The following is a 24,696-nucleotide window of genomic DNA, read 5'->3' as shown; positions in this document are numbered from 1 at the left end:
AATGTTAGATGAGTGAAATTCAAGTCAATACAATTTCCTGTTTTATTTTTAAAATCTTGACTTATAAAATTCTCTTGGTGAAAATTGAAGCTAATATCCAAAAATGGGAACTTGAAATTATGATTTTTCTGCTATTATTCTCTATTATTATAGTTAGTTTATATGGAACTGATAGAAGTAAAATAATACTTTCTATTTCCCTCTACCCAAAATCATTCTACATACTGACCTCTCTCACAAACCACTGGCAAAATGCTGGGGAAATCCACTCTCTGGCATGGAAACCACAGTCCATGAAAATGGCAGGTTTATTTGGTCCAGGTTTGCCAACCTATTGCAAACAAAAAGAAAACTCAAGATTTCATCACATTCAGGGCTGAACATTTACTATGTTTCTGAGCTTTGAACTCAACAGGTGAAACTTGATAGCAGCAAGTGATATGTCCCATGATTAAATTAAAATGTAATAATAGCACAGTATGTTCTTGCCTTTAGACACCCACAGTGTTTGAGCTGAAGGCTTACATGGCTGTTTATTATTTTTATTAAGCTTGACAAGCTCATATTTTCAGAAGATGCTTGATTAATCTGCTTAATTGTCCTCATGCTAAGGTTATTCTCAGCTGCTATGATTAAGTGACATGACCAAGACTGGATGAGTAATTAGAAATAATTGTGATTGTTGCTAATCTTGTAAGTATTTTTCCTTCTCTTCCACTTATTACTTGTCTTTATGTTCTTCATTAGAACTATGTGACCTAACTGGCATTAGAGGATTGTAATGTTAAATTTATAGGTCATCTATTTTATTGTGTTTTTCTTTTTGAATAAATCAACATAATGATTGAAAAATCCACATATGATAAAAGAAGCCAGATTTCCTGGGGAATACAGGTTGGGGTAGAATTATAACAATGTTTGGGATGAGCATATCTGTGAAACTGATGTTTGATCTGTAGAATTCATTGATTTAAAGCTCTCAGATTTGGCAAGGTCATGGTTAAAAGCAATTACCTTGAGGAGGTACATAGTGCGTCCTTCAAATGTGGTGCCGATTGCACTACGAGAGATGAGGTCTGGGTTCTCACTGGCAACTTGCTGAGTCCAAGCCTCTATCTATCAAATAGAATCATGTGGATCAATGTGACATTCTTGGTTTGACTCCTAAAGTAATGTCTTACAAAATTATATGCACATCATACCGTTTCCCAGTTGTTGTACTTCTCATAACTGTGTCCAGCTGCACGGACTTGGCTATCAAACTGAGCCTCCAGCATAGATCTCAGGTTGTTTATCAATACCCTGCAATAAACCAATATGGGTGCTCCTGTGAACGTAAGTGTATTTCCCAATGAACACATGGAAAACCCAGAGTCATTGCATTAGTAGATGGTACAACACATTCTCCATAGAATCACTTGTGATCTGTGATAGTTTCTAATGTCCTTCAACTTGAGATGATTTTCACAAATGATGAGTAAATCACTGAGAAAGATACTGTAGAGTGTGAGCAAAACAGGCTCTTCCTGGCTTGCCTAGGACCCAACACTTGAAAAATGGTTTATCCTGGTACCAGGAGCATGCTAGGTCAGGGCCATGAGATGCCACACGAAAATATGCACTTGAGCCCTGTTTGTGGTCTTTCTTCTTCAGGACATTCCTGTTGTTAGCACTAAAAGTCCCATGTCCCAGGAACCTACTCAGTCCCAAGTAGACCAGGACAGTTGGTCATCTGTGTTCTCTCTCTCTGTTTTTGAGAAAAATATATTAATGGGTGGAAATTCAGAAATATTAACAAGCTAAAGATTTATTAGACAAAAGAATACTGACTTTAAGACCTAGTTTTTGCTTGCCTGTCTTTCAACTGTTTAAAGTAATCTAAGAATGGTTCTGCAGCAAAGTAATATGAAAATCAGTGATAGAACTTTTTAGGCCTGCTTATTTCTATAAATGACTGTTCAGGTGAAAGTTCCTACTATCAGAGGCAGGTCTGAGGGTGTGCATATATGTGCCTTTATTTCTTTGCTATTTCTGAGTGGAAAGTGTATTCTGAAGGGACAAAATATTATAAGTATTAATGTCCTGAATCACAGCACTGTGAATATTATGGACAGAGGCCAGGTAGCAGAAACTTCTGTTAACCACAATCAAGCCTTGAAATTTTTTATCTGATACACTGAGAATTGCAGCCCCACATCAAAAGTCTACCTCTCTTCCGGCTGACCCAAGGGCACTCCGATGAAGTATGCCTGAAGCAGCCTCTGAATCTCCCCCTTCTGGTCTCTCCTTCATTTGGTTAACTTGGACATGAACTTGTGTCCGTTTATAGAAAATGCAATCAAGTAATACTAAATGATATTTGCTTCCTAGCAAAAGATAAATACTCTCTTAAGGTAGATTTTTTTTTTAAAGAAAAGAAGCAGATTTTAAAATTTATTCTTTGGAAAGAAAATTTTCTGATGAGCCACCATTAGTACTTTGTTAGTGCATTAGTTTCCATGGCTGTTGTAAACTACCACAAACAACATGAATCTGCTATTTTACATTTCTGTAGGGGAGAAGTCCAACATAAATCTCTCTGGACTAAAATCAAGGAATCAGCAGGGCTGAGCTCCTTTCTGGAAGCTCTAGGGGAGAATCTGATCCTTTAACCCCTCCAGCTGCTAGAGGCACAGTCCTTGGACCTATGCTCTCCTCTTAATCCTCAAAGCCAGCAACAGTGGCTCAAGTCCTTCTCACCTGGCATCACTTGACCTCTGCTTATGCCTCCCTCTTCCAATTTTAAGGACCCTTGTGTTTATAGTGGACCTATTTGGACAATTCAGGATAATGTACCTATTTTAAGTTCAGCTGTTTAGCAACATTAATTCCATCCACAATACTAATTCCTCTTTGCCAATTAACATAATGCATTCAAATGTTCTGGGAATTAGGATATATGAGTTTTGGAGGGATCATCATTCTGCCTGCTAAAGTTAGGGACAATGAGATTAAAGTAAGTTCCATAATTATATTCAGTACCTACATTGAATTGTTAGGGAAGAAGTTAGAAGTAGAAGAAATCCTAAATTAGAAATAAAAAGATCAGGGTTGTAGTTTTGCCTAACTCATGAATTGGATTCAGAAAATAAATTTCATCTCTGGGACTTAACTTTCTAATTTTTAGAATGAGAGTATTCAATTAGCTGGTATTTAATGTTCTTTTTAGTTCTAAGATGCAATGACTTGACTCAAATGCATAGGCCTTGGTCATTTACATAGATGTCTTCCAAGGTTTTTTTAAAAAAAGATTAAACTATGGTCAAGTTTCTACTTAACATTTTCATAAAATTCAGGAAAATATAGAGGAAACTAATGTCTAGAATACAGATAGTTTAGGAAGATGACTTTCAAATACAAATAAAAATAAACAAAAACCTTGAAAACTGAAAAAAATTAGCAAGCAGAAATTTTTAAGCAAACCATTACATCCTAAGATTATCAAATTAAGAGAACAAATCCTGCCTAACAAGGATGAACTTCTCTGATCAAATGACAAAACTAAAAATTGAAGAGGAAAGAGTAAATGACATCTATTTTCACTTTAACAAGATTTTCCATGGCTGGGGAGCAGGTAATATAGCATCTCGGTCATACGGCTTCTTAGTGGGTGCCCAGAGAAAAGCAATCATCAGTTAATTGTTTGCAGTCATTCCACAGCCTCAAGACTTTCCCTAGATATTTGTATCTAAGACCATAACCATGGTGACAACCTCTCACTATTGGGTACTGGCCCTGAGTGGCAAGGGCAGCAGAGCTCTTAGAGGACATCAGCATATCAGCACATCGCTGCCCTTCCTCCTGTTCCCAAACCTCAAATCCAAATTGTTTAGGAGAATCAGTGACTATGTGGGGGTTGGTGTTTTGTTTGGTACTAAGATGAGGTATTCTGTTAGCATTATTACTATGTTAAATATTAAACATTTTCATCAATAACCAGGACAAAGAAGCATAAAAAAGGGTAAATTTAAGATGATGCCTAAAAGTAAAAGTATCCTCCATTAACTTGCAAAACAGCATCAGAATTAGGTTGAAATGTGGTGCTGACTTTTGCCTGAAGGCAGGGAATTGACCTCAAATGATCTTTCCAGCTCTATGATTATTTGATTTTATTAGATTTAGGACAAAGTACTACTTTAGCTATATTACAAAATATTATTACTAAATAATGAGCTCCTATTCTAGGAGATTAAAACAATGCCTCTTAATGTAATAGAGACCACATTACAGCTCCAAAATACAGAGCCATGTACACTATTTTATACTTTCATATGTTCCTTTTATAGTGCTATGCAACTTCATTTTTTAAAATGCTGGCAAATTAGATAACAGGCACTCCCAACAGAGCAAGGAATACAATGCCTGAGAAGGAGAGACTTGACTCAGTTCTCTTCACCTTTCAGGTTCCTGACAATAGAGTATTTGTTCAGTTCCTGGTCTAGGTGCCCATTGCTATTGAAGAATACTACTATGTACTCATTGTTCTGCGAGGACACTTTCCTGCGAGAATCTGAAAGATGCAGAAAAATGTTGTTATAGGCAGTTAGGAATAATCAGTCTCTCCCTGGATTGGATATCAACACCACTGAATTCATTGTCTGTCTGTATCTAAGGGTGCAAGAGAAGCTTTTAAAAATAGTTATTTTTCTGGGTACATACATTGTGGATTTTTTTCCCATGATAATTCAGAATCTGATTAAAGTTGCCAAATGATACAAGTCTTGGAGAAGAGGATTGGAATCACTGAAATATCTGAAAAACTGTTTTGGTGAAACTTGTGCAGTAGATGGTTCCTATTGTATACAAACACAACTGCAAATTCTTGCCAGCAGGAAATCATACAAATACAAATTAGTTACCATATGAGGTAATAATGGGATGCACAGGGACTTCTTGCAGCCCAGGCAAGGATATTGCTGGTGTGCTTCCCCAGGATTTCTAGGGACTTATTATTATTTAATATTTAGAAAATTATATGCTACAAATGTGCTCCACAGTGAACACAGAAGCAAAAATTAACAGGATCTTAACTCTTAGGGAATGTCCTGTGTTCTAGATGAGACAACGTTCATACACAATTCCCCCAAAATTTACCCACTAAAAACATATGTAAATTTTCTATCTGATACAAGAAGATTGGTGCGTGATTAGAAGATATTTTGCTACTTTGCAAGATGGGTAGAGTTTGGATATCATTCAGATGACTAGGGTTAGCTTATGGTCACTGATCTTTTCTCTTAAAGAATGATGAAGAAACTGTCATCTTTTTAAATCTTACCAAAGCCTCCTACAGGCTAGGAATTTAGAAGTTCTTCCTAGTGCAGTAAGAAGAGCAAAATGTCACAAACATGAATCTTAATCACATTTTGAAATTTACTATGTTATATTTTTGTTTTTAAAAGACAGTCAATTCTTAAGGTGAAATTTTGACTTTCCATAGGCAGAAGCAGATAGCTAAGGTATGTGAAGCACGATAATGGGGTTAAACATAACACTTTCTGTTGACCTTTAAAAAAATGTATAATCTCCCTCTTTGTATAACACTAAACCATAGCAGCATTCTTAGCAATAGGAATATCAGTTGCAATTTATTTAGATATTGTGTTTTATCTTCACAACAGTTCTTTAACAGAGGCACCATAGCCTCATTTTATTGAGAAGGAAACTGAAGATCAGAATGATTAAGCAAATTTCCAAGATCACACGACCTGGAGGTTGCAGAGACAGGATTTGAACTTGGTCTACTTTTTTTTTCTCCAAAGCATTTACTCATTGTGTCATGCTACACCACTTCTTCTGATGGAGGTGCAGATTTTACAAGTGAAAATCTGACATATTCAGTAGCATAAATACTATTCTATATGCTTAAGATATGAAAAACAAGAAATTTTCTGTTAAAATTGTATAGATCACATTTTCTCAAAATATAATGAAGACTTGAGCTTGGGGTGGAGGATTGTTGGGGAAACATTTCAATGTTTAGGACTAGAGTCCGATTCTGTCCCTTTGCTCCATGGGGACCTACTCTCTGGAGGAAAAACTGCTCTGAACTAAAGTCTCATTTTCTCCCTCCCTCTGGGTTAACATGGTTTCTCCCAGTTCTAAGCCTTAGCATATAGTCTATTCTCTGCCTACCAGGGCTGTCCAAATTTTGGCATCTCTGGGCCACACTGGAAGAATAAGAGTTGTCTTGGGCCACACATTAAATACATTGTGACATGTAAACACACAAAAAATCTCATAATATTTAACGTAAATTTATGATTTTGTGTTGGGCCCCCTTTATAGCCATTCTGGGCTGCACACAGCCCACAGGCCATGGGTTGGACACACCTGGTAGAGTACAATTGGTTCTTGTCATTGTCTGGCTAATTCATACTCATCTTTCAGTGCTCAGCTGAAGGCTCATTTCTTAGGATAGCCATTTAAAAATTTTCTTGTTGAATTTATTGAGGTGATATTGGTTAATAAAATTTTATAGAATTCAGGTGTACAATTCTAATATACATCATCTGTATATTGTACTGTGTGTTCACCATCCCAAGTCAAGTCTCCTTCCATCATAATTTATCTCTTCTTTACCCTTTTCTATCTCTCCTGACCCCTGTTTCTGTCTGGTAATCGCCATACTGTCGTCTGTGTCCATAAGGTATATTTTCTTCCCTTATTCACAGTTTTTACTAAGCTTCTTTTACCCTCTGACAGCTGTTAATCTGTTCTCTGTATTTATGAGTCTGTTTCTATTTTGTTAACTTATTTTGTTCATTAAATTATGCATATAAGTAAAATTATATGGTACTCATCTTTCTCAGACTGCTTTATTTCACTTAGCATAATACTCTCCAGGTCCATCCATGCTGTCAAAAAAAGGTAAGATTTCCTTCTCTTTTTACAGCCAAGTAGTATCCCATTGTGTAAATGTACCATGGCTTTTTTATCCATTCATCAACTGATGGGCACTTGGGCTGCTTCCAGATCTTGGCTATTGTAAATAATGTTGCAATGAACATAGGGGTGCATATATGATTTTGAATCAGTGTTTCAGGTTTCTTTGGATATATTCCCAGAAGTGGGATTGCTGGGTCAAAAGAAAGTTCCATTTTTCATTTTTTGAGGTATCTCCATACTGCTTTCCATAGTGGCTGCACCAACAGTGCACGAGGGTTCCCTTTTGTCCAGATCTTCGCCAATACTTTGTTGATTTTTTGATGATAGCCATTATGACAGGTGTGAGATGATATCTCATTGTAGTTTTAATTCACATTTCTCTGATCATTAGTGACATTGAGCATCTTTTCAAATATCTACTAGCCACCTGTATGTCCTCTTTGGAGAAGTGTCTACTCAAATCCTTGGCCTGTTTTTTAACTGGATTTTTCATTTTTGTTGTTGAGTTGTACAAGTTCTTTATAAATTTTGGAAATTAACCCCTTATCAGATATATCATTGGAGAATATGTTCTCCCATTCAGTGGGTTGTTTTTTCAATTTGTTGATGGTTTTCTTTGCTGTGCAAAACTTTTTAGTTTGATGTTGTTTCATTGTTTATGTCTTTTTTTGTTTCCCTTGCTCAGCATGATATATCAGAAAGTATACTGCTATGAGCAATGTCCAAGGCTTTACTGTCTGTGTTTCCTTCTAGGAGTTTTACTATTTTGACTCTAACTTTTAAGTTTCTAATCCATTTTGAGCTTATTCTTGTATATGGTGTAAGAAGGTGGTCTAGTTAATTTTTTGCAAAATCTGTCCAATTTTCCCAGCACCATTGGTTGAATAGACTACCTTTATCCCATTATATTTTGCCTGCTTTGTTAAATATTAATTGACCATAAAAGAGTGGGTTTATTTCTGGGCCTTCTATCTTGTTCCATTGATCTATATATCTGTTTGTATGCCAGTAGCATGCTGTTTTGATTACTGTGGTCTTATAGTATAGTTTGATATCGGATGCCATGATTCCTCCAACTCTGTTCTTCTTTCTCAAGATTGCTGTGGCTGTTCCAGGTCTTTTGTGGTTCCATATAAGTTTTTGGAGTATTTGTTTTAGTTCTGTGAAATATACCATTGGTATCTTGATAGGAATTACATTGAATCTATAGATTGCTTTGATAGTATGGACATTTAAATGATGTTAATTCTTCCTATTCATGAAAAAGCATATATTTCCACTTATTTGTGTCTTCTTTAATTTATTTCTTCAGTGCCATAAATTTCTGAGTACAGGTTTTTTTATATCATAGGTTGAATTTATTACTAGATATAAATGGGATTCGTTTCTTAGTTTTGCTTTCTGAAAGTTAATTATTGATGCATAAAAATGCAACTGATTTCTGGATATTTATTTTGTACCTGCTACTTTATTAAATTCATTTATCAGTTCTAGTAGTTTTTGGTTGAATCTTTAGGGTAGTCTATATACACTATCATGTCATCGGCAAATAATGACAGTTTTACTTCTTCCTTTCCAATTTGGGTACCTTTTATTTCTTTTTCTTATCTGATTGCTGTGACTAGGATGTCCAGACTATATTGAATAAGAGTGGTGAAAGTGGACATCCCTGTCTTGTTCCTGATTTTAAGAGAAACACTTTTTATTTTTGCCCATTGAGTATGTGGGTTTGTCATATATGGCTTTTATTATATGTTTCTTCTATTCCCCCTTTGCTGAGAGTTTTTATTTTAAATGGGACCTGGAGTTTATAAATTGATATTTCTGCATTCTTTGACATGATTGTATGTTTTTTATCCTTCATTTTATTTATGTTGTGTATTGTTTATTGATTCATGGATATCATACCAAACTGCATCTCTGGAATAAATCCCACTTAATCATGAGGTTTCATCTATTTAATATATTGCTGGATCCAGTTTGCTAATACTATGTTGAGGATTTCAGCATTTAAATTCACCAGGGATATTGGCCTATAATTTCCTTTTTTGTAGTGTCTTTATCTGTTTATGGAATTAGGATATGGATGGCCTCCTAAAATGAGCTTTGGAGTCTTCTAACCTCTTGAAGTTTTTGGAATAGTTTGAGAAGGATAGGTGTTAGTTCTTTTTTGAATGTTTGGTAAAATTCAGTTATGAAGTCATCTGATAGTCCAGGACATTTACTGGAAGTATTTTTTTAAATTACTACTTCAATTTCATTTGTTGTAATGTTTTTTCGGATTTTTGATTCTGACTCAGTTTTGGAAGATTGTACATTTATAGGAGTTTATCCATTTTGTCCTGATTGTCCAGTTTGTTGGCATATAGTTGTTCGTAATATATCTTATGATTCTTTGTAGTTGTTTGGTGACAGTTGTTATTCTCCTCTTTTATATCAGATTTTATTTATTTGGGTATTCCATTTTTCTTGATGAGTCTGGTTAAAGGTTTGTCAATCTTGTTTACCTTGTCAAAGAACCACTGCTTGGTTTTATCGATCTTTTGTATTTTTTTAGACTCTATTTTGTTTATTTATGCCCTGATCTTTATTATTTCCTTTCTTTTATTCCCTTTGGATTTTATTTGTTGTTTTTTTCAGTTTCTTCAGTGTAAAGTTAGATTGTTTGACATTTTTCTTGTTTTTTTTTTTGTTTTTTTTTTTGAGGCAAGCCTGTAATGTTATGAATTTCTCTCTTAGGAGTGCTTTGGCTGTGTCCAATAGATTTGGGTTGTTGTATTCTCATTTTCATTTCTTTCAAGGTATCTATTGATTTCTTGCTTGATCTTATTATTAACAGATTGGTTGCTTAATAACATTTTATTTAGCCTTCATATCTTTTTGTGTTTTTCAGGGTTTTTTTGTGGGATGATATCAAATTTCATACCAATATAATCAGAGAAGATACCTGATATCACTTCAATTTCCTTATATGTATTGAGACTTGTTGCGTGTCCTAAGTGGTCTATCCTAGAATAATGTGCATTTTAAAAGAATGTATATTCTGCTGCTTCGGGGTGAGATGATTAGAAGATATCAATTATATCCATCTGATCTAGTGTATCATTTAGGCTGCTGTTTCCTTGTTGATTTTCTGTCTGGAAGACCTGCCCATTTATGTCAAAGGGGTGTGAAAATTCCTACTGTTAGTGTATTGCTGTTGATCTCTTCTTTTATGTCCATGAAGATTTGCTTTATACATTTGATGCTCCTGTGTTGGGTCCATATATATTTACAAGGGTTACATCCTCTTGTTGGCTTGCTCCTTTTATCATTATATAGTGTCCTTCTTTGTTTCTTACTATAGCCTTTGTTTTAAAATTTATTTTGTTAGAATAAGTTTTGCTACCCCAGCATTTTTTCATTTTATTTGCATGAAATACCTTTTTCCATCTATTTATTTTTAGCCTGTTTGTATCTTTTATTCTGAAGTATTTCTCTTGTAGAAAGCATACATATGGGTCTCTTATACATTAAGCTATCCTATGTCTTCTGATTATAGCATTTAAGCCACTTACATTTAAAGTGATTATTCATAGGTAGATATTTATTGTCATTTTATCCTTTATAACTCCTTCTCCTTCTTCCCCTCCTTCTCCTTCTTCCTCTTTTTACTCTTTCTCTCCTTTATCTTCTTATTCAAGAAGACACATTAACATTTCTTACAATGGTGGTTTGGTGGTAATTAACTCCTTTAGCTTTCCTTTTCTGGGAAGCTCTTTATTTCTCTTTCAGTTTTAAATAATAGCCTTCCTGGGTAACGTAGTCTTGGATTTACACCTTTGCTTTTCATCACAAATATTTCATGCCAGTCCCTTCTGACCTGAAATGTTTCTGTTGAGAAATAAGCTGACAGTTTCATGGGAGCCTCCTTGTAGATAATTAACTGCTTTTCTCTTACCGCCCTGAAGATTCTCTCATTGTCTTTAATGTTTGCCATTTTGGTTATGATGTGTGTTGGTGTGGGCCTCTTTGGGTTCATCTTGTATGGGACTCTCTGTGCTTACTGGACTTGTGTGTCTTTTTCCTTCACTAGGTAAAGAAATTTTCTCTCATTATTTCATCATAAAGGTTAGTGATTCCTTGTGCTCTCTCTTCTTCTTCTTGCATCCATGGGATGTGGATGTTGTCACAGTTCACATTGTACCAAAGGTCCCTTAAACTATTCTCATTTTTTTAAAATTCTGGTTTGTTTATTTTTTTGCTTCTCTAATTGAGTGGGGTTTTTTTTTCCTACCTTGCCTTCCAAATCTCTGATCTGATCCTTTGCTTCACCCAATCCACTTTTTATTCCTTCCAGTTTATTCTTGATGTCATATATAGTATTCTTCATTTCCAACTCCTTCTTTTTCATGGTTTCTATGTCTTTTTTCATACTGTTGTAGCTCACACTATGTTTCTTTAGCATCTTTCTAACCCTTACTTTGAACTCTATATCTGATAAGCTTACCCCTATTTCATTTAGCTCTTTCTCTAGAGAGTCCTCCTGTTCTTTCATTTGGGTCCTGTTTCTTTGTCTTCCCATTTTGGCTACCACCTTGTGTTTGTTTTTATGTATTACATAGTCCTGTTATGACTCCCAGTCTTCATGGTGTGGCCTTATGCAGTAAATGTCCTGTGGGACCTAGTGGTGCAGTCTCCTCGATCTCCTGAGGTTGGTGCTCCAGAGTGTCCCTTTTGTGGGTTATGTGGGCTCTCTTTTGTAACTTGAGCCTTTATTACAATGGTCAGTTTATGCATGAGTTGACCGTCAGGCTGGATGTCTATGAGGATCGACCTGTACCTCAGTTTTGAGTTGCTCTGCAGGTGCTGATCACACAAAGCAGAACTCACCTCTGCAGGGTCTGGTGCCTGCTGATTTCCCTCTTTGGATATATCATTTGTGAAGCTAATTGTATCATGATCTGATAGTGTCTGAAGCTGGCCACTTGGTGTGTTTGTTCTGGGGCCTTTTGGGAGGGAATTGTGTGCAGACCAATGTCAAAGGCTGCTGGTGACTGGCTCTGGGCAACCTGTTTGTAGGTACAAAATGATCCACAGTTTGTGGCTCTTTCTGCACCACCTTTGTGTGTATAGAAAGCTCTAATCTGCACACCAAAGCCAGCTTTTACCAGCACCAGGCCTGGGGATAGGTCTGCAAAAGTCCTTAGGCACCTCAAAGTCTGCCTTTGCCTGCTTCTGCCTATCAGTTCTTGTTAGGCTCTGTCACTGTAAGAACCCCTGGTGATACTCAAACTTTATGAGGTAGGTCCTCATTGAGTCATCAGGTAGGGGAAAGTTTTGTTCATCAGATTGCTACAGATTCAAACTTGGTGACAATGCTGTGTTTGAGGCCACTCAGCTGATGTCCCAGGTATACTAAGTCTAACTACCACCTGTTAGGTGTTCATACATCTTTGTGGTGGAGCAGCATCTCAGGGAATAATTAGGTTGAGGCCAGCAGAGTTTATCAGGCCTGGCCAGACCAAGGTTTAGCCTTGTGAAGGGAAGGCTCTGTATGGCTCAGTTGTGCAAGGGAAAAATATCTCCTTTCCTAGAGCCACACAACTCAATTTGTCCCATAATTTTTCCAGGAACCTGATCTCAGCAGGGCAGGGCCTCTGGGAATCAGAAGGATGGGTCTAATGGATCTCCTGTAAGGGAGAAGTGCCAGTAAGGCTTGCGGGAAGTTGGGGTTGTGGCCACTACTCCAGAGCCACACCACACACTCACTGATACTTCCTGAGTCGGTCCAGTCCTCTACACCCTGGCCCACGCATCTGACTTCTCAGCGGGGCACAATCTTTGCAGGGGTAAAGCTACAGGGAATCTAGAGAGTGGAGCTATTGACTTTTTACAGGCTTATACTCAGGGAATGCTCCACCAAGAAAGAAGACGTCTGCAGTGTAGGGAGTGACTCAGGACAGGTAATCTTGTGGCTGTCCCTCCGACCCTCTCCCCAGAGCTACAAACCTTAGTTTTTCTTCAGATGACTCTAGTCCACCCTGCCCTCGCTTCACCTGATCCCAGGTTGAGTGGCTGTGAATGAAATTTTGTCTAAGAGGACACCTATTTTTCTAGTGGACTATCATTTTTCCCTGGCAGACAGAATCTCCACTGATTTTCACAGCCTGATGTCATGTGACCACCTTCTCTTAGCCCTGGTGTTCTGGGCTTTAGAGCCCAGCTTGGGGTTGAGACCCCATGCTTCTCAGGGCATACCTCCCATAGCTGAGATATCCTTCTGATGGCCACTGGTCATGGGAGAGTGGCCATCACTTTTTGCGTCTTTGTACTTCCTACCAGTCTCTGTGTGTCTTCTATGAATTCTTGGTTATAAAACCTCTCTTCAGCTAGTCTTCAGTTTGTTATTCAGGTTGGTTTTCCAGTTTTTAATTAATTAGTTATTAATTCCAGTATTTCCCTGTTAAGAAGTAAGTATAACGTCCATCTACTCTGCCACCAACTTAAATCTTAAAAAATTAGGATAACTCTTTCTAGCTCCCAGACTTGGTCTGTTTTCCTACATTTTGATCTGTTTACTCTTCTTAACATCTATTATACATTTTTGCAATTTTTATGAATAGTCTATTTTCTTCAGAAGTGGGTGAGACCATATCTATTCTTTTTGGTACTTGGAATTTGTAGGCACTCACTATTTGTTAGATGAACAAATGGACAACTGCCTCTACTTAGGAGGGCATTCTAATCTTAAAAAGCTTAGATGAATCAATGTGCTTTTTGGAGAGAGGAGACACAGTGTGACCAACTTAGCTAACTCTACTTTTGGAGAACGACTTCTTTTTTTCAGTCCTTTTCTACATGCCTCTCTTGCCGTTAGATATAGTAGAGGGACCTTGGGGGGAAAAATGACAGGAGGACTACTCATTCTGATTCTAGTCTGGTCCTTAATCTAAAGGAGCATGAATAGCTCTCATGGCTCATAATACATCTGGCTGCTCACCTGGAAAGGAGACTTGGTATGATTTGGGACTAAAACTGTATCTTTCTGATAAAAGAGTGCCAGTTGGTTTGGCTGATAGTCTATATATGACTTATAAACCAGTAGCAGGTCAGATATCTGACTGAAGATTTGGGATTCAAGAATCAAAACCATTTTTATTAGAGCAATAACTAAATACAAAATCTACCCCAGGCCTGAAGTTTTAAGATTTGTATTTTAAGGCGAGCTCTGCCATGATCTATTTGTGGGTCCCTGGGAAAGCCATGGTCTTGGTCTTATTTTTACCTTCCCAGAGTTATTCAGAGGCTCAGATGAGACTATACATGGGAGAGAATATTAGTACCTTTAAGATATAGACTTACTCATATGGTAGTTCATTCTGCTCCAGAAAGTCTTCCACAGTGGAAATATCCTGTGCTTTAACACGGAAGTCAACTGTACTGTGAGGTTTGACTTGTGTGACAGAATCTGGTTTCCAGAAGTCAATCTGAGTAAGAAATAAGATATATTGTATTGGACACCTATTATCTATTGGGTGAATTATCATTGGTGAGCACACTATTGCTCTACACCATTGAGTCATTTTCAAACTCAAATTATTCATAAAATCTCTTAGAGATGTATCCTTTGAGACCAAGAATACATCTTGGTCCCAAGAATTGGGGCCAAGCAGTTAAATGTCAATAAAAATATTTACACATATATTCATAGCCCTAATTGATTATCAACAAACATGAAGAACGTATAATTACTTTCCAGAATGCTACTTAATGACAGTATTTTATTGGTACTTTTTTCTATTTATTGATTTTGGGAGCAGTTGCTTATTGGGATAGCAATGTTTGCAGTAGTGGATAAATGTGCTGAATGAGTGATGAGACACAAAATATAATAACAAGAAATTGAGCCTTCCTTTTTGATTTTTAATATACTTATTTTATGAGGAACCCAGTGCTGTACATCACAGTAACACGTGGACTCAGGGCTATTCCTGACCTGCAGAGGATACGTAAGAGCAGAAAAATGTGTCTTTCCACTGTGGCAATCTTCGTTCTATGGCTAGAAACAAACTACTGTTGAAGATTCAGTAATATACTGACATTTTCTTTTGTTCAATTATTCATCAACTGTTACTAAGGACCTACCAGGTGCCAGGCTCTGTATCTGAGACTAGAAATATAACAGTGAGCAAATCAAACATGGCTATCTTCAGGAATATTTTAGAGAAAATTATGCACAAAAATAATAGGATGATGTATTTGACAATTCTATGACTTTCTCTGTGCATGTGTGGTTTCAGATATCTTTTTTTCCATAAAAAAATAATAACCAAGGACATGCTGTCTTCTGTAGGTGCTGTTTTCTGTTCCTCCCTTGAGCTGAGTAAACATCTAGAAACCTGAGGTGAGCCTGACAGTGGATCTTTCTCCACCTATGTGTTGTGCACAATCCCTGTAATTTCTCCACCTATATGTCATGCACAATCCCTGTGTAGATGTTTACAAGTTAGTCTCAGGCTGGAGATATGACAGGTGGAGATATTTAGAATCATTGCTTAGAAACTTGGAAAGGAGTTTAGGCAGACTTAGAGGTTTTTTAATAGAAACTGGTGAGGAAAAATATTAAGATGATTCAATTTTAGATAAACCTATGGGTAACTCCAATATCCAGTCCTAGTATTCTTCAAACTGATGTAGATGTCTAATGGATGTTGAGTCATGAGTCAGGGTCATAGGGAATGTCAGTGCAATGGAAGGCAGGGACACAGGGATTACATCAGGAAGGGTTCCAGAAGAAAGAGTGTGAGTGTGGTTGACACTAAGGAGTTGAAAGGAGAGAATATTGATGATTTGATGTAACCTAGTGAATTGAAGCTGAAGTATTAGAAGTAATAGAGGAAGGGAGTTTCAAGATAGCAGCGGAGTAAGTGGATCTTATACTCACCTCCTCCCAGGACCAACCTGGAAACACAACTAAATTAAAGAACAATTACCCTGATATAACAAACTAAGAATAGCTGAAGAGGTATCTTATAACCAAGGATTTACAGAAGCCACCTAGAGGTATCTGCACAATAGCTCACAGGCTATGGTTGAGGTTGAGCTGCCTAGTCAGCCAACCTGAAGATTGACCCCATGTACAAAAAGGCCAATTGCAAATAAGACTACAAGGCCAATTGCAATCACTACAAGAGGGCCCACATAACCAACATGAAGGACATTCCTGAGCACCCAGCTCAGGAGATCGAGGAAACTACACCACTGGGTCCCACAGGATACCTACTACATTAAGGCCACAACTAGGAAGACTGAGAGTCATAACAAGATGAACACAAGGTGGCAGCCAAAATGGGAAGACAAAGAAACAGGACCCAAATGAAAGAACAGGAGGACTCTCTAGAGAAAGAGCTAAATGAAATAGGGGTAAGCTTATCAGATATAGAGTTCAAAGTAAGGGTTAGAAAGATGCTAAAGAAACATAGTGTGAGCTACAACAGTATGAAAAAAGACATAGAAACCATGAAAAAGAAGGAGTTGGAAATGAAGAATACTATATATGACATCAAGAATAAACTGGAAGGAATAAAAAGTGGATTGGGTGAAGCAAAGGATCAGATCAGAGATTTGGAAGGCAAGGTAGAAAAAAAAAACCCCACTCAATTAGAGAAGCAAAAAAATAAACAAACCAGAATTTAAAAAAAATGAGAATAGTTTAAGGGACCTTTGGTACAGTGTGAACTGTGACAACATCCACATCCCATGGATGCAAGAAGAAGAAGAGAGAGCACAAGGAATCACTAACCTTTATGATGAAATAATGAGAGAAAATTTCTTTACCTAGTGAAGGAAAAAGACACACAAGTCCAGTAAGCACAGAGAGTCCCATACAAGATGAACCCAAAGAGGCCCACACCAACACACATCATAACTAAAATGGCAAACATTAAAGACAATGAGAGAATCTTCAGGGCGGTAAGAGAAAAGCAGTTAATTATCTACAAGGAGGCTCCCATGAGACTGTCAGCTTATTTCTCAACAGAAACATTTCAGGTCAGAAGGGACTGGCATGAAATATTTGTGATGAAAAGCAAGGGTGTAAATCCAAGACTACTTTACCCATTTTACCCAGCAAGGCTATCATTTAAAACTGAAAGAGAAATAGCTTCCCAAACAAGGAAAAGCTAAAGGACTCTTTTTCTCCACCCAGCTGGTATTCCAAAAAATATTAAGGGGACTGATTTAAGAAATAGAACAAGAAGAAGAAATTTAACTGAGAACAGAGTTCAAAGAATAAAATGGCAATAAATACATACCCATTAATAATCACTTTAAATGTAAATCAACAGTATAGGGTAGCTAAATGGATAAGAAAACAAAGTACATATATATGCTGTCTATAAGAGACCCACCTCAGAACGAAGATTATGGAGAAGGATATTTCATACAAATGCAAATGAAAAAAATACTCAGGTAACAATACTTATATCTGACAAAGCAAACTTTAAAACAAAGGCAGTAGTAGGAGACAGAGATGGATGCTACATAATAATAAAAGGAACAATCTAACAAGAGAATATAACTCCGGTAAACATTTGTGCACCCAACATAAGAGTACCCGATATGTAAAGTGAACACTGATGGACAAAAAGGCAGAGATCAACAGTAATACAACTATAGTATGGGACTTCAATTTCTATTTGCCATCAATGGCCAGTTCTTCGAGACAGAAAATCAACAGGGAAATGTTGGCCTTAAATGTTTCCTTAATTATATGGGTTTCATTGATATCTTCCAAGCATTTCTCCCCAAAGCAGCAAAATATACATTCTTTTCAAGTTCACATGGAACATTTTCTAGGATAGACCACATGATAGGAAACAAAGTAAGTTTCAATAAATTTAAGAATATTGAAATCATATCAAACATTTTCTCTGACCACAATGGTATGAAACTAGAACTCAACCCCCCCTTGACCCAAAACTGAAAAACACACAAAGTCATAGAGGCTAAAAAACATGTTCATAAACAATGAGTGGGTTAACAATGAGATCAAAGAAAAAATTAATGGTTACCTTGAAAGAAATGAAAATGAGAACACAACCACTCCAAATCTATGGAATACAGTAAAAGCAGTTCTAAGAGAGAAATTCATAGGGTTATGGGCCTACCACACAAAACAAGGAAAAACTCAAATAAACAATCTAATTTAAACACTTAAAGGAACTGAAAAAAGCCCCCAAATATACAAAGCTCAAAGTGAGTAGAAGGAAGGAAATAATAAAGATTAGAGCAGAAATAAAGCAAACAGAGTCTAAAAAATACAATACAAAATATCAATGAAACCAAGAGGTGGTTCTTTGACAAAAGAGGAAGTCTCAAATAAATAAAATCAAAAACAAAAGAGGAGAAGTAACAGCTGTCACCAAAGAAATACAAAGAATTTTAAGATATATTACAAACAACTATATGCCAACAAGCTGGACAATCTGGACAAAATGGATAAATTCCTAGAAACATACAGTCTTCCAAAACTGAATAAGGAAGAATCAGAAAATCTGACTAGACAAATTACAACAAATGAAATTGAAGCAGTAATAATAAAACTCCCATCAAACAAAACTCTTAGTCCCAATAGCTTCACAGCTAAATTTTAACCAAACATTCAAAGTAGAACTAACACCTATCCTTCTCAAACTATTCCAAAAACATTCAAGTACAAAGAAACCATGAAGCTCTTTTTTTATGTCCATCATTACCCTAATTCCAAAACCAAATAAAGACACTACAAAGAAAGAATATTATAGGCCAATATACCTGGTGAACATAATGCTAAAATCCTCAACAAAATATTAGCAAATTGGATCCAGCAATACATTAAAACATTATATTCCATGATCAATGGGATTTATTCTGGAAATGCAAGGTTGGTACAGTATTTGAAAATCAATCAATATGATATACTACATAAACAAAATGAAGGATAAAAACCATATGATCATATCAATAAAAATAGAAATAGCATTTGATAAAATGCAGCACCCAATTATGATAAATACTCTTGGCAAAGTAGGAATAGAGGAAATATACATCAATATAATAATGACCATATATGACAAGCACACAGCCATCATCATACTCAATGTTAATAAACCTAAAAGTGTTTCCCTTAAGATCAGGAATAAGAGAGGGATGTCCGTTTTCACCACTCTTATTCAACATAGTACTGGAAGTCCTAGTCACAGCAATCAGACAAGAAGAAGAAATAAAATAACATCCAAATTGGAAAGGAGGAAGTAAAACTGTTGTTATTCACAGATAAAATGATACAGTACATATAAAACCTTAAAGACTCCATCCAAAAAACACTAGCTCTAATTAATAAATTCAGGTAGTAGCAGGACACAAAATTAATATCCAGAAATTTGTGGCATTTTTATACATCAATAATGAATTATTATAAAAAGAAACTAAGAAAGTAATTCCATTTACTAATGCAACAACAACAAAAAATATATAACTCAGGAATAAACTTAACCAAGGATGTTAAAGACCTCTACTCAGAAAGCTATAGGATATTGAAGAAAGTAATTGAGTAAGATACAAATAAGTGGAAACATATACTGTGTTCATGGGTTAGAAGAGTTAATATCATTAAAATGTCCATATTATCCAAAGCTACCTTTATATTCAACACAATTCCTACTAAAATACCAAAGGCATATTTCACAGATCCAGAAGGATTATTCCAAAAATTTATATAGAACAAGAAAAGACCCCAAATAGTCTCAGAAATCTAGAGAAAGAACAAAGTTGGAGGTTTCACAGTACCTGATATCAAACTATACTACAAGTCCATTGTTATCAAAATAGCCTGGTAGAATGGGCAGAAGAACAGGCAGGCAGATCAATGGAATGTAACAGAGGGCCCAGAAATCAATCCTCACCTATATAGTTAATTAATATTTGACAAAGGAAGCAAGAGCTTACAACAGAGTATAGGTAGTCTCTTCAACAAATGATGTTGGAAAAATTGGACAGGTATATGCAAAAATAAATAAATAAAATAGGCCATCAACTTACACACATGTAAGAATAAACTCAAAATGGATAAAAGGCTTAAATGTAAGCTGCAAAATCATAAAAATCCTAGAAGAAAATGTAGGTAGTAAAATCTCAGACATCTCTCCTAGCAATATTTTTTGCCTGTATGTCTCCTAGGGCAAGGGAAATAAAGGAGAAAATAAACAAATGGGGCTGCATCAAACTAAAAATCTTCTGGACAGCAAAAGAAACCATCAACAAAATGAAAAGGAAACCCACTTTATGGGAGAACATATATGCCAATGAGATATATGATAAGGGATTAACTTCCAAAATTTATAAAGAAATTATACAACTCAATGCCAAGGAGGCAAACAATCCAATTAAAAATGGGCAAAGGGGATGAATAGACACTTCTCCAAAGAGGACATACAGGTGGCCCATAGACATATGAAAAGGTGCTCATTAATCATCAGAGAGATGAGAATTGAAAGCACAGTGAGATATCACCTTACACTTGTCAGAATGGCTATCATCAAAATACCAAAAAATAACGAGTGCTGGCAAAGATGTGGAGAAAAGGGAATCTTAGTGCATTCTTGGGAATGCAGATTGGTGCAGCCACTGTGAAAGCAGTAAGGAGTTTCTTCAAAAAATTAAAAATGAAACTGCCTTTCGACCCAGTGATCCCACTGCTGGAAATGTATCCTAAGAACCCAGGAACACCAATTCAAAAGAATATATGCACCCCTATGTTCATTGCAGCATTATTTACAATAGCCAGGATCTGGAAACAGCCCAAGCTCTCATCAGTAAATGAGTTAAAAAAAACAGCTATGGCCCATTTACACCATGGGATACTACGCAATTATAACAAAGAAGGAAATCTTACCTTTTGCAACAGCATGGATAGGCCTGGAAAGTATTATGCTAAGTGAAATAAACCAGTCAGAGAAAGACAAATACCATATGACCTGCCTTATATGTGGAATCCAATGAACAAAATAAATTGATGAACAAAATAGAAATAAATAGAGGTATGGATCCATGGAGCAGACTGACAGCTATCAGAAGGTATGGGGGTAACTGGTTGAAAGAAGGTGATGGGATTAGCCAAAAAACATATATGCATGACCCATAGATGCAGACAACAGTGTGGATGGCCAGATAGAAAGGGGGTGAGGCCTTGGTGGATGGGGGCAAAGGGGGTTGAGAAATGCACACATTTATAATAATGTCAACAATTAAAATGAAGTAAAAAAATTTAAAAAAAGGTAATAGAGGAAGTATAACAGCATGTTATAATAAAAACAGAGGAAACAATTGACTGGTAATGAATTCTAGTTAGCTAACATTGTAGAGAAGCATGATGAAGAAAAGAATATTATATTAGAAAGCATATTTTTAAAAGTTAACTCTTAATTTGTGTTTCTAATAAACATGTGTCATTCTAAGGTGGGACAGATGAGGGGTGTATCTTTATAGGCACAAAAGTTTAGAATTGGGTAAAGCACATAAAGTCCTCCAAGTATCTGTTGGCTGTGCCCCACCCATATATCATGCTGGGACCTGTTAGTGTGCTCAGAGGAGTCCCCATGGCCAAGATCTGTGTTTCCATGTTTGAAAACTCTTTCCTCAAGAATTAGAAAAAGTTAAGCTAACAGTTTGAGGTAGGCAGGAGTTGCCAAGTAATAATTCTTTCCAGTGCTCAACCAAGACCCTGGAAGTGGATGTCTAAATACTCCAATTCCTTAAGTTCTCAGGTGGGATAATTCTGAAGCATGTGACTTGCACCCTTTCCTAGAGTTTTTCTGTCAAATTAAGTTCTAGTCATGCTCTGTGGTAAGTGACTTCATAGGAGCCCCTTTGTTGGCTTCTCTGTATCACTCCCCATTTCTCTACCAGTACTCCCTGAACTTCCCAAATGAATTCTTTGCCCACAAATATTTTTCTAAGGGTCTTCTTTGGAAGAACATATATTAAGATGTAACTTGTCACTCAGAGCAAAAAATGTCTGCACAATATCCTTGGTGATGGTTCTAATAAGATATTGATTATGTCTAGTACCACTTTAGAACAGCCTAATTATCTTATGGGTAGTTTCATTTTTGTTAGTTGAAAAATTGCCTTCCCTGAACTCCTAACCTCCTGCCCATTTGTCTTGGCTCTGCTAAATATTCCAGGGAGGTGAAGATATATATATATATATATGATTCTGCAGTAAGAATTATGTTTTTTTAAATAAGGTGGAGAAATATCATAAACATATTTGACAGAATACTTGCAGATATAACTTGAAGTTTCTTAAAAATTTCAGTTTGACATGGAGAAATTTTTCAGCAAACAAACCAACATCCAACTCTATAGAGTACTGCAAGTATGATGCAACTTACTATATTGAAGTTACTCCCCAGTGCTTCTTCAGAGAAATGGAGCCAAAAATCAGGAGTAACACTATAGCCACATGATGTTCACCAATGCATCAAGTATGGATACAAATAATAAACTCAAATTATTAGCAGAAGGAGATAAATGTAAATTTCAGTAATTATCAAGAACTTGTGAATGAGATCTATATCTGAAGTATGGAAAGGACATAAAATATATAATATGACATTTGGGGAATTGAGTTATATGTTAAGAAGTTATACAACTGAAGTCATAAAATTATAATCCAGGAAACTGAGTGATAAAGAACATTTGCTGGAAGATAAAAGAATATCTTTAAGTGATAACACTGAAGTAATGTCAACTTAATCAGCCAGCTGGCTAACAACTAAAGAGTCCTTCTTAAAACATATCACAAAACTAGTGCAATAGCAAGATAAAGATTAAGAGTTTATCTTAACTTAAATTCTTTTGGAAATAATATGGGCATATAAAAGATATTAGTCTTGGGGGTCTTTGGTTCTTCACAAATTTACACATTTGTTTCTTCACATTGCATTCAACTATAAGTTGAGCATATTACTGACTCTTCATTTATCTTGATTGGAACTTTCTTATTGTTGGAAGTGGAAGTGACTTATTTTTCTAGGCTTAATTCCTCCTGATTCCATGGAAGAACTTAACTAGTATAGTGAGAATAATGAAAACATTGAAAGACTGTAACCATGTTACTCTAGGCATAGATGAACATGTACCTTAGAGAAACAGAGTTTAAAAAGTACAGAAAGAAGAAAGTAGGTTTCATAGTAAATGTCAACAATAAAAGAAGAAGTGCAACCTTGATTGCAAGGAGATAAAATAAAGTCCTTACTATACAATTATAGATGAAAAAAGGGAGGCAGCTAGAGCCCAATGTGGTCACGGGTCTCCCCAATACACTTAACTTTTAAAAGGACATGTTCAAAAGCTAGGAGGAAGGACACATGGCCAAGGATGAATACAAAGACTAGATGCCCTTGTAATGATCTTATCAGGAAGGCTACAGTCCAGAATATGCTGTACTTGCAAGATTGCTAAGGAGAATAAAACTCTCTTTTTCGATCATGTTGGAAATAAAATGAATAAAGAAGAAACATGCAGCTCCACTGCTTGTAGCTAAAGCATAGTGTTTGCAGCTGAAAGAGAGAATGTAGGCCTGTTTAACTTTTGTTTGGCTTTGTTTTTTCTGAGGAGTTAACACTATTTCTTGTTTCTTCTACTTCTGAGAGATGAAATTAACATAAGTAAAGAATTTTTCATATTATAATGTTAGCAGAAATAACCTTTGGAAAGAAAACTTTGAGGCCCACAATAGATGAGGAGAGAGGAGACTATAATGGCGGTGTAAATTGCCTTCCAAATCCCAGATGTAATAAACATTTACATAGTTCTTGTTATATATGTTCTTTCTAAGTGCTTTACTTACATTAATTCTTTTAAATCTCACAACAACCTTTAAGTTAAATATTATTGGTATCCTCATTTGATTAACTAAAAAATTGAGACCCAGAGTGGTGTCCAAGATCCAACTAGCAATTGGTACAGCCAGTTGAACCCAGGCAGTCTGTGTCCAGATTCTCTTCTCTTGACCACCAAAAAGTGTTGAATTTTAGGTAACTAAAAAAGTACTGCAGATGTGATTGCAGAACTTTCTCAGCAATCTTGGAGAATCAGAACTTGAAGGGATCATTGAGGAGTGGAATAGGCAAGTCATGGATTTCATAAAGGGAAAAACAGGCGAATCCCAGAAGTAGAAGCTTCTGGGGCCTGGCATGGATTCTGGTAAAGCTGCAGAGTAAACTGGAAGCAGATGGATTGTGAATGCTCATAAAAGGAAGCTGTGATTTCTGGGAGCCAGAACAGTTTAAAGCAAGAATAAGTCAGGCTCAATTACCTTCATCTGATCATTGGAAGAGACTACTAGCCTGAATGCTGAATCTTTACAAAAGTTTATATTCTTTACAAGTTGAAAAGCAATGTGTTATCTGTAGGTAACACTGAGTAACATGGGAAGTTGAGAAAAATTATTCAAGAAGAGTTGGTTAATGAATCACTTTCAGTGCTTAACACTGTGTTTGGCACATTGGAGAGTTAAGATAAATATGTATTGAATGAATAAACAATGAAGGAGGCCTCTACTTCTGTGCTAACTTCTGACTTAATGTTTTTCTTTATAAGTGACAAAGATAAAAGTTGAGAAGGCATACTAATCAAACTTGCTGGTGATGCAAAGTTAGAGGGAAGAATTATTATGTTGGATGACTGAATTCATTTTTAAAATGATCTCAACATGCTGAAATGGGCTATCAAGATAAATTT

General features: G+C 36.1%; 1 protein-coding gene across 1 annotated transcript in view; it reads right to left on the bottom strand.

Moving 5' to 3' along the window:
* CPB1 (carboxypeptidase B1) overlaps window positions 1-24,696 on the bottom strand; it is a 43,359-nt gene that overhangs the window by 16,915 nt on the left and 1,748 nt on the right. Inside the window, exons 3-6 of the mRNA XM_054585281.1 lie at window positions 14,272-14,396; window positions 1,203-1,302; window positions 1,015-1,116; window positions 230-331 (exon numbers count right to left, since the gene is read on the bottom strand). Of these exons, the coding sequence (XP_054441256.1) occupies window positions 230-331; window positions 1,015-1,116; window positions 1,203-1,302; window positions 14,272-14,396 (429 nt within the window). The remainder of the gene's footprint in view (window positions 1-229; window positions 332-1,014; window positions 1,117-1,202; window positions 1,303-14,271; window positions 14,397-24,696) is intronic.

The sequence above is a fragment of the Pteronotus mesoamericanus genome, unplaced genomic scaffold (assembly GCF_021234165.1).
Source record: "Pteronotus mesoamericanus isolate MK-2021 breed Mesoamerican mustached bat unplaced genomic scaffold, CSHL_Meso_final contig_82, whole genome shotgun sequence".
Taxonomy (NCBI): Eukaryota; Metazoa; Chordata; class Mammalia; order Chiroptera; family Mormoopidae; genus Pteronotus; species Pteronotus mesoamericanus.
Note: the sequence above shows the minus strand (reverse complement) of the source record. Positions and strands in the feature narration are given on the sequence as shown.